Source organism: Amblyraja radiata, chromosome 37 (genome assembly GCF_010909765.2).
Source record: "Amblyraja radiata isolate CabotCenter1 chromosome 37, sAmbRad1.1.pri, whole genome shotgun sequence".
Taxonomy (NCBI): Eukaryota; Metazoa; Chordata; class Chondrichthyes; order Rajiformes; family Rajidae; genus Amblyraja; species Amblyraja radiata.
In genome coordinates this window covers 5,211,356-5,225,806 of record NC_045992.1, presented here as the reverse complement: position 1 = coordinate 5,225,806, position 14,451 = coordinate 5,211,356, and the positions used below count along the sequence as shown (strand labels likewise).

Sequence of the window (14,451 nt, the reverse complement as noted above, 5' to 3'; positions counted from 1 at the left end):
CATCATTATTTAACCATATTATTTATTATGCATGCTGTTTTTCAACGTTCTAATTATATCCCCACTATGTACCATTTTTTGACTCCCTTTTCCAACTAGAAACACTTGTTCCAACTAAACCTTCTTTAAGGACATAAAAAGGAGAGACATTAAAGTGAACATGAGGCTGAGGATTAAGGAAAATGTAAAAAAAAATAGAAACAGGTTTTTACATCAGTCTTCACAGTAGGAAATATACTCGGACCTTGCCATTAATACTGAAAATACAGGGAAGGAATTAAGTAGTATCACTGAGATTAGAGATTTTGTATTAGGCAAACTCAAAGAAACTAATGCTGCATGAGAATCCTGGTCTGTAGCCTAGAATCCTAAAAACAAATGGCTACAGATATAGTAGATGCATTGTTTGTAATCTTCCAACAACCCTTTAATTCTGGAGAGGTATTGTGATTTTCTTTTTCTTTTTTTAATGTGAGGTTAAATGTTTGTGATTGTGTCAGCTGGTTTAATTAATATTCATTATTACAAGTAGTTATCAATTATTAAGGAGGCGTCAACAGAATAATTTGTAAAGTCATAATCTGATTAAGCAGAGTCAGCATGGCTTCATGAAAGGGAAATATTGACAAACCTATGAGAGTTTTTTGACGATGTATCAGCCGGTGGGGAGAGGGCAACTGGTCGATGTGATATAGTTGGATTTTCAAAAAGGCATCTAACAAGCTGCCACACAAATGGTTACTTTACAAGAACAAGTGGTGTTGGATCTAATATATGGCTGTCTAACAGGTAACAGCGAGTCAAGATAAGAGGATCATTTTCAGTTTGGCGACCTTTAAGCGGTTCATTACCACAAGGATCAGTACTGGGATACCGGCTGTTTAAAATAGATATTGGGAATTTCGAGATAGGAAGCAAATATACTGTAGCTGCACTAGCAGATGATATAAATGTAGAGGAAAGGCAAGTTATGATGTGAGATTTTACAGAGAGATGTTGATGGGTTGAGTAAATGAAAAGTTAGCAAGGAAGACTAACAAAACAGGTTATTAGATAAATAGGGCAAGACTAAAGAAAGCTGCAGCATTAAAGGATTTTGAGGTCCTTGTACATGAAACACATACCAATAGCATATAGCTGTAGCAGATAATCTGGAAGGCTAATGGGACCAATGATGATTTTATTTCAAAGGGACTGGAGTATAAAAGCAGCGGAAGTATTATTGAAATTGTACAAGACGCTATTGAGACATTTAAATTACTGGGCACTTTTCCACTTTAATGCTCTTTTAGAGACTCAGCAGTTCTTTCTTAATCCCCAAATGTGCTATCATATTAATATACCCACACTGATCACACAGTCCTTATCCCTCTACAGTGTGAATACTGATGCTAAGTACTTGTATAGTAATTGAAGGAAACCAATGTAGACACACGGAGAACGTGCAAACTCCTGACAGACTGCACTAAAGGTCAGGATTGAATTGAGAATGCAATGTTATTGCTATACTACCCTTCCAGTTGGCTCTGTACTCTTTGGGGTTTAGAACTAAAAGTGATCTTAATAAAACATACAAGGGAGATGGGGAGAAAGCAGGAACGGGGTACTGATTTCGGATGATCAGCCATGATCATATTGAATGGCAGTGCTGGCTTGAAGGGCTGAATGGCCTACTCCTGCACCTATTTTCTATGTTTCTAAAACCCACGCGGTCTTAGGGAGAACCTACAAACACCATGCGGACAGCACCCATAGTCAGGATCGAACCATGATCTCTAGCGCTGTAAGGCAGTAGCTCTACTGCTGCGCCACTGTGCCGCCCCTAATGTTCTGTGTATATAAGTAGATTTGCAAGTGTATAATTAAATGAAATTAATTCAGTCTAGAGTCTGAAGATTTAAAAGTGATTTATACGAGTTACTGTGGATGTAACCATTTGGACAAGGCAATCAAGAAACAAAATACAATGGAGGGGTGACACAAACAACTTGCATTTTATTGTTCAAATTAGAAACATCACCAAAGTATGAATAATATTTGTAAAGATATGCAACAAGGTTAATCTTGCGTAAATTGAGAATGTTTCGATTGGAGAACTCAAATTTAGTTAGACGTATATTTGAAACAAATATTCAGAAAAATATTTTATTCAGAATTGGAATTGTAAGATGATGTAAAAATGTTCAAATGCAGTTAAATAGTTTGAAAAAGGTGCGAGTGGTGAGCTTCATTTTTTGTAAATTTCATAATCTTCAAATTGATCAGATACATTGGGACTGAAATCACATTATGTAAATTAATTAAGCTGAATAAAAGCATCTTTTAATGATTTGTAGGTTTTGGTGTCAAAATTAAAATTCTGAAATGCTGCATTTAACTTCATTGTAATGTTTTCTTGTAGTACGGGATGCTAAGATAATGTTGCCTAATGCTCAGCTGAGGAAGGTGTGGGGAGAAGCTGTGAATTATGTCTGTGGATTAAAGGAGGACTACAGCAGATTGTTCCAGGGCCAGAGAGCTGCAATGTAAGTCATTTCTGCACTGTAGAGCTGATGTTATACACCACCGATAAATAATTATATGAAGAAAGACTTAAATTTATGTTTGCCTCTCTATGTACTCACTCACAAATTATAAAGTCATGGATTAAGATCTCAAATAAGATCCAAGAATCCAAGCGGTGAAAAACATTTCAGGAAGAAAAATTCAAAGACATGAAAATAATAGAAGAAAAGGAAAATTAAGAATTTTTTTAAAGTAGAATTTCCTAAAACAATTTACTATGTGGAAGAATGAGACTGTTGATTTATGTTCAATTATGAGCATCTTTATTTTTAAAGGTTCCTGTCTTTCCTGTCCCTGTAGGATACTCATTTAGCATTCTCTGGGGAGCTACAATCTTTCCAAGTGAAACAAAAATGTTAATCAAATTATGTTGAGAGCAAAACAAAATTTAAAAAATCTGTTCATTTTTTTTGAAATATTTCGTATAAAATTATCTTTTTTTTTTTAATGATAGAATATTCTACCCCAATGTTGTGCCTTGCCTAATGTTGACTGATTTATATCCTTACTGGCCAGTCGCCTCCCTGTCAATATTATTTTTTTTGTGTTAATTAATGCTTTTTCAATAGAAACTTCTGTTGTTCATTGTGAAAGGTTTTGTTTTTAGATGTTCCATGAAATTTTATTTTTTTGATTGTGATTTATTTCCAGGTTGAGTCTGCTGCGTTATAACAATAACCTTACAAAAATGAAAACAACCATGTTTTCTAATTCTCAGCAGTTGAAGGCTAGGTTGGATTTCTTTCAATCCAGCATTAAGCTTGATCTGGAAAAGTACAGTGAGCAAATGGCATATGGAATATGTAAGTGTCCACTTTATTAAATTCTTTCTGAATGTGTTGTGATCTTGTGTTTATTGATGGATCTATTGTTAATTACATTGGCAGCAAGTGATCTAATGTCCTTTCTTTTCATGTTATTCTGTGGCAATTTTATACGCTGCAATTAGTTGTGCGACTAGCCTAACTGGTCCTTGTTTGATTGATGGGACTGCTGGTAGAAACTGGAAATTCATGAATTTGTGCAGCTCGCAGTCAACTATGTTTCTTTTGAAACACCTGCTTGCTGTTTGTGAGTATAATGATTGGTCTGTGGGAATGACGCGACTGGAAAAAAACTAATTTGTCATCGATCCCTGGTGAGCATCGTTCTATCACAAGCAAAAGCATTGTGACAACAAGATGACAAAGTGGAGCATTTCTTTCCTGATGTACAATTAGAATCATTTAAGCAAATAGAATTTAAATTGCAGCAGCAGAGCTTAGTGTTTTTTTCCGTGAATCTCTCTCTTGAACCTACTTCGATTAAAATCACTGACGACTGCATTTCCCTTCTGAGGCCCAAGTTGACTTCCATTGTAATTGCTTTTCCTCCTCTTTGTCAATCATTAACATAAAATAAAACTTTTTACACCTCCACCTTTGCAAACAGTGAACCTGCCCCCATTCATGTCTGAAATCCTTGAAACTAAAGACACCTCAGAAATCAAAGCTTATTTTAATTAAGGCTTTGTTTGCATGTGTCCAATTGGGTAACAACTATCCTACAGGATCAAAGCCCTAATCAAAGTACACAATTTGTGTGAATCCAACCATAGTTTTGCCCTGCTCACTGTTCATGATACTTTTGAAGAGAAACAAAGGTTTGTTGATTGGAAGCCTTTGATTGTGATCTTCCATCTATTGACCAGGAGCTCAAGTTTGCTTCCAGTGTAACAGCCAATAAGCCAATTGTAACAAGAACTTCTGATCATTCACCTCTTGCATGTCGAGACATGGTGGGACTGATCCCCTCCAGCAGTGACACGTCAGTACAATGTAATATTAAAAGTAGTGTGAAACTGAGCTGTGTGCTTGTTCCAGGCCTGTCCAACCTGTTTTTCACGTGTGTCCTTAACGATCCTCAGCGACTTTGAAGGAGAGGTGTACTTGACTAGTAGACTGCAAAGAATCTAACCCTATATCACGCACAAAATGTTCCCCCGCAATGTCAATCACCCTGCGAGTCGGGTCGGATCCGGTTACTACAAAATCAACTCAAACACTGCTTGTGAACCATTTAAAAAGAAATGATTTAAAAAACATTAAAAAAGACAATTACCAGAATCAAATTTTATTCTTGACAAGAAGTATGAACTGACAGATTTATGAATCTAACCCACACAAACTGTTGCCCCACAACATTGATTACACTGCGAGTCGGGTCGGGTCAGGTAGGCTCAGGTTACTAAAATGGGCGTGGAAAAATGCCCATGATCCCCTCCATAGCGTACTACACGTCAGTCCATTGCATTTCGCAGGAGTAGCCTATCTTGCTCTGCTATAAGATCTTTGGTAGACTGTATGGCTCTCTGGAGACTGAAGGCAAGGACGACAACAGTGAGATACTGACCTCAGAGACACTGTTGCTGATGACTGTGCCCTTAGGGCATATTCAGAGTTTGACCTTCAATTCATTGACAAGTTTATTAAAGCTTTGTGATTCTTCATCCTACAATCAGTCTCAACAAGCAAGGTCCGTCCGGCACCAACCTGTTCCAGGGTCCACAGTGTATCTTTTCAGCACAAGCATCAATGGCAATGAGCTGAAGAGGGCAATTACTTTAAGTACCTGGAAAGATTCATCTGTTTTGATGTGTCGGAAGGAACTGCAGATGCTGGTTTAAATCAAAGGTAGACACAAAATGCTGGAGTAACTCAGTGGGACAGGCAACATCTCTGGAGAGAAGGAATAGGGTGACTTTTCGGGTCGAGATCCTTTTTCAGACTGATGTCAGGGGAGTGGGCGGGACAGAGATAGAATGTAGTCGGAGACAGTAAGACTGGTGTGGAAGCTAGCAAGGGCAATCAGTCGCTCTGCATTCTTGTGTGAAGAACCACAGAAACTAAAGGTGTACAAAACGGTTGTGCAGCTGTGAGACATGAACACTTTACAAGAAGAAGTATTTCAAACCGTTTCCACATGAGATCTATGCGATCACTACTGGGCATCAAATGGCACGGGAGGGTGATCAGGCAGCCTGATCAGCAATGAGGCCATGATCCTGAGGGCTCAAAGCACAGTCCCACTTACGTGTCCTTGGCATGCAAATTACGCGACCTCGGTGTCGCGTTGAGGTGCACGGGCATCGTGTGGCCGCGCGGGGCCGGTCTCACTGAGAACCACGGAGGGGTATGGAGTTGTGCACGGTACTGAAGAAGAGTCTCGACCCGAAACATCGCCCATTGCATCTCTCCAGAGATGCTGCCGGTCCTGCTGAGTTACTCCAGCATTTTGTGTCCATCTTCAAATGACGTCAGGAGGTACACAAACTTGCTGGAGGAACTCAGCGGGTGCAGCAGCATCTATGGAGCGAAGGAAATAGGCGACGTTTCGGGCCGAAACCCTTCTTCAGACGCGCTCCAGACGGCTGTGCGGGCGCATGAAGTCGCGCTAGACCTTCGTGGGACCATCGCGCCTCAATGCGACCACGAGGTCACGTAATTAGCGTGCCAAGGACACGTAAGTGGGACAGGGGCTTCAGTTCCACTGGACAGACCATGTAATCCATTCGGACAGTTTCCATATGCTCCTTCACAGCTCCTTTACATAGGCCTTTCACATGACCACCAGAAGGAGAGATGTTCAAGAAACTAATACAAGGATTATATCAAAGACAGACTTAAAAACAGTGACCTTCCTCAAACTCGTGTACCTGGATTGATGGTCCATAATTCTGACCTGTTTATAAAAACACAAAACTCGAACTAATATCTAATAAAATAAATCAAACAAGCTCTGTCTTTTATATATAACAGGAATTTTTTGGAATAGTTCATTGATAAATATATATTTTAGTTCATATACTTACAGCGCACAGGTCAATAATAACATTGTTTTTCCAATATTAGGTTCTACTGCCAGCTTTTGACTAATACCATCAGCATCATTATTTCTATCTGGCTGAGAGATGCACCCTTTGAATACCTGTCATTTATTCCCCTTTAGGAGGAATTCACTGTCAAATTAAAATGCTCTTTGAAACTCTGAGAGTTGCCAGAGCACAATTATTTTTTGAGCCAATCCCTCATATACTGCTACAAATTTATACTGCAATAAATTTATAGCTATTCATGCACAGCATTACTTAAACAAACTCCACATCGAAGATCAAGTGCAGTGGAAAGAACCAAACGACCCAATGGTTTGAGAATTTGCCAAATACCTTCATAACTAAAGTAAATCTGATGCTTTCAGCTAATCTAACTTTATTTTTTACATAGTAAACCTGGATTATCACCATCTCTTAAATGCCAAAAATGTTGAATAAAGATAAATGGCTTTAAAAGATGGAACCTTTATTTGTTACATTGTTATGTTTTAACTTTGCTGTGTTGAAAAAAAGATGGTGCTTGCAGATGTTCATACTAGATAAAAGATTGTTTATTTTCTAGTACCTTTCTTGGCTATTTCTCACAAACATTCACATCAATGTATTAATGAAGAAAATTGCAGTCATATTGGAAGAAACACAGAGAGACAGATCAATGCACAGCAAACTCCTGCAAAGGTTATATTGTAATAGTTGCCAACTAATGGGCCTGTCCCACTTAGGCTATTTTTAGGCGACTGCCGGAGACTGTCATAGTCATAGCAGGTCGCTGAAAAAACGGCTGGGCATCAAATGGCACGGGAGGGTGATCAGGCAGCCTGATCAGCAATGAGGCCATGATCCTGAGGGCTCTTCGACATAAAATTTGAAATAGAATCATTACTTTAACAACAACAAAAAAACCGAAGTCAGCACTGGCGACAACCTACGTTAACCTGGCGACCCACATCGGGAGAAGTCAAGCTACGCTCACTGGCGTTAAACCAACTGTCTCCGAAAATGTTTCAACATGTTGAAAGTCCAGCAGTGACCAGAAAGACGCTACGACTCTTTGGGCGACTGAGGAGACTACTCACGACCATACAGGCAACAACCCGGCGACCATGTGGCGACAGTGGGACAGGCCCTTAAGTTGTTTTTGTAGGGTTGATTGAAAATAAATATTGCTCAAAGCATTGGGCAGAATTGTGTGTTTTTTTTTTTTCAAATGCCAACCAGAAAGGTTAGATGGCTCCTTGTGAAAAATGCCACCTGAGAGAATCCACAACAGGGCATCTTCCTCTTGGTACTGAACTGGTGCTCAAGTCTAAACAGGAATTTGAACTTATCTGAGTCGGATCATTGCAAGTTCAAATTCCTGTTAAAGATTGACTTTGGTAAATACTAAAATAGAATAACAAAATTGACCACAAAAGTTGGTAGATTGGAAAAAAAATATGAATACAATTGTAAGTTTCAATATGAAAAGACGACAGAGAAACTGTGAAATAGTTTGCACAGCAAAATGGAGAGTGTGAATTGAAGAGCAATACTTTTTTGGAGAAAGAGAAATAGTGTCCAAACGCACATCTGTATTGGATCTTGGGCTAGAGAGTGGGAGTAGAAACACTGGATAATTTTCTATTCCTAAACCTGTTGTGACTTCTTTATTTTATCTGATCTTTAATTAAGATTTACTTTATTGTTCCCAAGCTATGACAACAGAACACGATTTAGTTCTTTCACTGGGCGATTGCCTGTGAGGGTCCTGATATCCCAGGTCCCAAACTTCATATTGTAGAATGAAAGTTACCAATGTGTGATTTATTTTAACATTGGGTAGATGTTGCCCATAAGTTATCACATATTCAGACTCAATCTACATGTATTGATTCCAGTTCTTACAATATGATTTCCTTTTGTTTATATTTTCAGGAGATGGTTGTGAATTTTAAGGAACAGTACGCTATTCATTGCTGAGTTACTTATAAATTTTGATTGAGATTGTATATTTCTATTTTTAGCTTCTGAGAAGATGTTAAAAGCATGGAAGGAAATGGAAGAGAAGGCAGAGGCTTGTAAGCAGGTAAATAAGTTAAAGGTTTTAATGGTGTTTGACAGTGAAATTGTATTTTAGTACTAAATAAATGTTAGTACCATACAGGTAATAGTTGACACTGCTAAGAAAGAGTCATTGACGATACAAGAAACTGCAGATGCTGGAATATTGAGCAACAACAAAAAGTGCTGAAGGAACTCAGCAGGTCAGGCTGCATCTGTGGAGGGAATGGAGTGAACTTTCTGTTTGGGATTCTTCTTCAGACTGATTCGTCAGGTTAGGAAGTGTCCTGACTTGAAACATCGCCTGTACGTTCCCACCAGGGATTCTGTCAGACTCATTGAGTTCCTTCAGCATTTGATTTTTTATTTTGCTCAATAGTCTTTGGTATGCTGAGAAACTTGGGTTTGTCACCAAGAAAGATCAGAAAGTTAATTTTATTCGACTACAGTTTATAATTACGGAATATGATCTTGTACAGCACAATAAATGCCCCATGTCTCGTCGAGTTCTCAAATAAAAGCCCAAACGACCCATTCTTTAATCGTATGTCAGTCCCGCCATCCCGGGAATTAACCTGGTGAACCTACGCTGCACTCCCTCAATAGCAATAATGTCCTTCCTCAAATTAGGAGCCCAAAATTGCACACAATACTCCAGGTGCAGTCTGACCAGGGTCCTGTACAACTGCAGTAGGACCTCCTTGCTCCTAATCTCAAATCCTCTCGCAATGAAGGTCAACATGCCATTTGCACTAATGTGCCGGTTGGTAGGTTACTTGGCCACTGTAAATTAACCCTATTGTGTAGGTGTAAGCTGTGAGGTGTTACCAACTCCCTCTCTGCAAAAATCGTCCAAATTCACAGGCAGGAAAAGCAAATCAGCATCCCCAGCATTGAAGCTTTAAGGGCCTGTCCCACTTGGCAATTTTGCCAGTCATATCAGTGTCGCCAAAGAAAAGCATATTCTCAAGTTGATGACCTTTCGTCAGACCTGAGAAGGAGAGAAAAGCTTGTTATGATGCAGAGTGGGGAAGGGTGATGTTGCGAGTGGAGTTAAAGTGGGAAGACAACGGCGATCTGCTGTAAAGAAGATTAATGAGTGAATGAGAGCAGTTAGAGAGTGAGAACATAGACAAAAGAATGTATGAGTTGTTAAAAGCAGAGCGGGAAGGCTAGGGTTGTGAAGGGTTTCGGCCCGAAACGTTACCTATTTCCTTCGCTCCATAGATGCTGCTGCACCCGCTGAGTTTCTCCAGCATTTTTGTGTACCTTCGATTTTCCAGCATCTGCAGTTCCTTCTTGAACACAGGAAGGCTAGCCCTGGTTTTGTTCTGGTGACATCTCTACCCCCATCTCCAGCCCATGCAGCATAGTGAGCTACATTGACTCTGCTTTGCTCTACAAAGATGCTCCTAATGTGTGGAACACTTCCACTATTATCTGCATTTTAGCTAAGTAGTAAAAAGGTGGAAGGAATTCACTAGTGAAGCACCTCCCCAATACAGATGGATTCTACTGTGGTTTCATCAGGCAACTTGGAACCAACAGAAATGGTTAGTGACAGTACAAGAATTCATCCTCAACCCTAATGGACTACTTAAGAAGTGTATTCATGTATCAGTGTACTCTTCTGCAGGAATCCTCTCACTACCCATCAGTTATTCTGTGTGTACATAGCTGTGCAGTGACTAATCCAATTATTATTGTTTCTTCGTACCTGACAGTTACTGTAATAACATAGACAGTTGGCTTCATTTAAGGAATCTTTGTTTTGACATTTTAAGGCTGCTGAAATTGGTCATTTGGAAGAACAAATTATGGGTCTGCACAGTGAGATAGTGGAACTTCAGAGGAGCCCGTATGCGAGACGACAGGGAGATGTCATGGAAAACCTGTAAGAGAAATAATTTACACTTGATGCGATACATTTCTTCATAATTGGCAGCTGTGTCTTCCCCCCCAAAAAAAAGTGTTAAGTAGTGGAAGACAAGGAATGCAGCATATTAACATGCGGCCAACAATCTTCAATCTGCAGAAAATTAAAAAAAAAACTGGTCTGGGTTAAATGGTAAACCGTGACTAATGTTCATTAAAGCATAAAATCGAGCATCTTTCTGTACAATTTTTTTTGCATTGTAAATATCACTATTTTCCATTCAGAGGTGTGACAGTGGTGATAAGGTACATAATTCAAAAGTGTAAATAGTAAAAATAAAAATTGTTTTTGTTGCCACCACAGTAGTAGAAGAATGCATATGTGATATAATGGGCACGGTATCAAATGAAGTTGGAGATATATTTTATAAAGTTACCCTAAAGTGTGAACCAAAATGGGTTGAAAAGGCCTGTAATTCTTAGATACCGATATATGAGTGTTTCTTCAATGATTCAGTTGTGGATAAATTCTGGGACTTTTCCCTGCCCTTTCCATCGACCTTTATATCCCTCATCATTCCATTCTGTGTCAATTTGAGGTGCAGGCCTTGCACTTCCACCCTGGACCAAGATCATAAGTGTCAGCAGATCTGTCAGCCACTGGAGAAAGTAACATTTGGGACATGTTGCAGATATAAAACTGTACAGGGCAAAGGATCTGTGCTCAGAGAAAACAATTATGAGCCTGGGAAGGATAATCCAATATAAAGTGATGAAAGGATGTGTGCATGCCATCCCCAACACTAATGTTCACCAGGTACACAAAAATGCTGGAGAAACTCAGCGGGTGCAGCAGCATCCATGGAGCGAAGGAGATGGGCAACGTTTCGGGCCAAAACCCTTCTTCAGACTTTGGCAAGGATGTATTCTGTCATGGTTACTCATTCTCTTAGTGTGTACTTCATGAAGCTACTTCCCCTTTTGTGTCACCACAAAGACTTCTAAACCATGTAGGAGACTGCTTGGGTGCACGAGTGACCATGGTTAATCCAATTTTCTGTTCGATTACCGTTGTTCGATCATGATCAGAGTGAGAATTTTGTTGTTTTTGACTTTTTTGGAGCTCTGGACCCAAGGCCAATAATATAATAATACAACAATAATCACAGACGTTTTCTCTAAGTAAAATATGGGGTGATATTAATGTGGAATATAATTGGAAAAGGTTTTTCATTGTTGTACACTTACATTTTTGCCTCTCATATAGGGAAAACATTGATTTCTCATATCTATTTTTTCATATTCTGCATCAGTGGAATTGTTCTGAAGATTTTAAGCTATTATTTATATTGGACTTCTATCACCAAATATTTTGTCACTTGAGCTTTCCACATAACCTTTTTGACGTTGTTACTCAATCACTGTAAAGAAGGTGTAATCACATTGAGTACCACAGAATCACGAGGCACTTGCTGTTTCTGAGTAGGAAAAATATCCAATTCCGTTTAGAACAAGTGAATCTGTCATTGTCCAGTTGTGTTAATAGATGCAGGACTGGCATTTGAGAATAGAGATATGGGAAGTACTTTACTGTTGAGCAAGCAAGACTGTAAGATATATTTCTAAACTTGAAGGAAAGTGTATTGTGCAGCTGAACACAAAGCAGTAATTTAGTTCTGAGCTTTCACAGGGACAAATGCTTTAACACTGCGCTAGGATTGAATAAGTCCCAGAAAAATCTATAACTATGCTTTCAGCAGAATAGACCAATCATCCACACGTTTAGATTAATTTATGAAAGGAATTATTTATGGCAAGTATTGGTCTTCAACAGACATAACAATTCATTAGATTGATTTTCAAGCATGTTAGTGTAATAAATCATTTTACTAATCATAATTTTCCTTTCTAGTGAGCAGAAAGCTATTGATTTATACAGAAAGCTCAAAGGAAAACCAAAAGGTATTGTGCTTATTTTTAACTCTGTAGTTGGCATTTTAGCTTCTATCTTTATGAACACAGTGTTAAAGTGTGTGAAATAAGTCTTAAACTTTTTTATTAGGTTTATCTTGTCTATCCGTAAACAACAAGAACTAGTTCATGATTTTAAAACTAATTTTGAGCTTATTGCAGAAAGCAGATTAATTTATTTTTAAAATTTGTATTGTCCTATCTTATGATTTTAGTGGACCTTTTGTAAAGGCCTGAATTAATGTGCAAGAGCTGTATTGCAAACAAAAACAGCATGTAAGGTTGAGGAGCTGTACTAATGCAGAATATGTCATGAGAATGAGAGGTATAGAATTATACAGCATTGAAGCAGGGCCTTCATCTCAACTCATCCATGCTGACCAAGATTCCCCATCCGAGCTAGTCCCATTTCCCTGCATTTGGCCCATATACCACTAAACCTATCCATGTCCCCAGTGTCTTTTAAGTGTATTATAGTACTTGCCTTAATTACCTCCTCTGGCAGCTCATTCCATGTTTAGGTTCACTTAGGTAGCTGAACTTAAAAATAAGAAATCGAAACATCTTCACATTTCCATATGATGCTACGCCAACTAACAGAATGGTTTTAGTTGTCATGGTTTCTTGGTATCTATTTTTAGATAAATTAATTTCAGTGTAATTGGTTGGAATTTTGTAGGTGGTGATTGCTGTTGACGTGTAGATCTAAGATAAAATTCAGAATTACACCTTGATATCACACAGATTCCAGCTTCTTTATACAATACTCAGATGTAATCTTTGGAAAGATTGATCAAAATCATGTGAAAAAATAATCAGTGAGGAGAAAGAAAATTGAGTGGGAGGAGCAGTGGGATTTCAAATACTCTGAAGTGCTGGCATATCCTTTCTGGAAGTGAATGCTGAGAAATCCCCCCCATTTCAGTTGATATAGATATGCAGGGTGAAGCGGGCAGAATAATGGGATATCATTTGGTTTGGCTGCCACATTAATATTATCCAGCTGATTCTTAATGTTTCCAGCTAGAGCGTAATGATGCTTAGAAAAGCCGGGAGGGAGTAGAAGATTGGAGTGTATCTGTTGTCCAGTCAAGCAGTTGATAAGATCACTTCAATAAATATTTTTTGAGTCTGCTTGCATTCTACATATCTCCCATCATCTGGTTGATGAATGCAAATGCAGACATCACTATAACAATGTCCAGGCTTGCACGCCTCTGGTGGCATCTTATTCTTCAGCACATTGATCACAAACTTTTCATTTAAAAGACTTGGTGCATCCAATCAATAACATCTATGGCAGTGGGACTAGCGTATCTTTGGCCTGTTAGCAAGCTTGTTAAGAGGCAATTTACTTTTTCTTTTAGTGTTTGCAAAGCAAATAATCTTCGGTATTTGTCGTGTGGAAGCCCCTGATTTGACTGTTAATAGATGGCAACAATCTAATTTCTATCAATACTATTGAGTAGATGTGCTCCAGTGCATCTGGCCTTTGGGGATATTTCAGTGCAAACTTCAATGGAATGTGGTGGAAATGGAATTATTTCACAAATAATTGATTTGCCGGTTGCTTCTGTTGTTGTTGCAAGTTCTTTAATATTCACCTAGAAAATAACCTTTCCAAGTGAAGGAGTGAAAAATTAGCAACAAAAAAACCACAAAAAAAACCGACAGATGTTGGAAGTGAGAAATAAAAACAGCAAAATGTTATAGACACTCAGCAGGTCAAGCAGCATTTGAGGAAAGAGATACAGACCTTCAAAGATGACTATCATTTATAGAATATATTTTGTTTTAAGACTCGCATCAATATGGAGACAGTACAGAGATGGTGAAGATCATTGTACAAACAGTGCAGAATCAAGATCGTGTGCTTAAGGAGCTCTACACCCATCTCAGGTATAAACACTCAATTTGATAGGGATTTATAAGTAGTTTTAAAAAGTTAAAATATCTTGATATCATGTACAATACTCTGATTATTAGCAACCACTTTCTGTTATTTGCACTACCAGTTTATTTATTCATGTGTGTATATATTTATATCATGGTATATGGACACATTTATCTGTTTTGTAGTAAATGCCTACTATTTTCTGTGTGCTTAAGCAAAGCAAGAATTTCATTGT

At 38.4% G+C, this 14,451-nt stretch overlaps 1 protein-coding gene across 3 annotated transcripts in view; it reads left to right on the top strand.

The window, feature by feature from the left end:
* The window catches only part of chuk (component of inhibitor of nuclear factor kappa B kinase complex), a 46,822-nt gene that overhangs the window by 20,967 nt on the left and 11,404 nt on the right, over positions 1 to 14,451 (top strand). For all 3 annotated transcript variants that reach the window (XM_033012869.1, XM_033012872.1, XM_033012871.1), the window contains exons 13-18: positions 2,402 to 2,525; positions 3,217 to 3,368; positions 8,440 to 8,501; positions 10,261 to 10,370; positions 12,264 to 12,313; positions 14,122 to 14,221. In XM_033012869.1, coding sequence (XP_032868760.1) covers positions 2,402 to 2,525; positions 3,217 to 3,368; positions 8,440 to 8,501; positions 10,261 to 10,370; positions 12,264 to 12,313; positions 14,122 to 14,221 — 598 coding nt within the window. The remainder of the gene's footprint in view (positions 1 to 2,401; positions 2,526 to 3,216; positions 3,369 to 8,439; positions 8,502 to 10,260; positions 10,371 to 12,263; positions 12,314 to 14,121; positions 14,222 to 14,451) is intronic.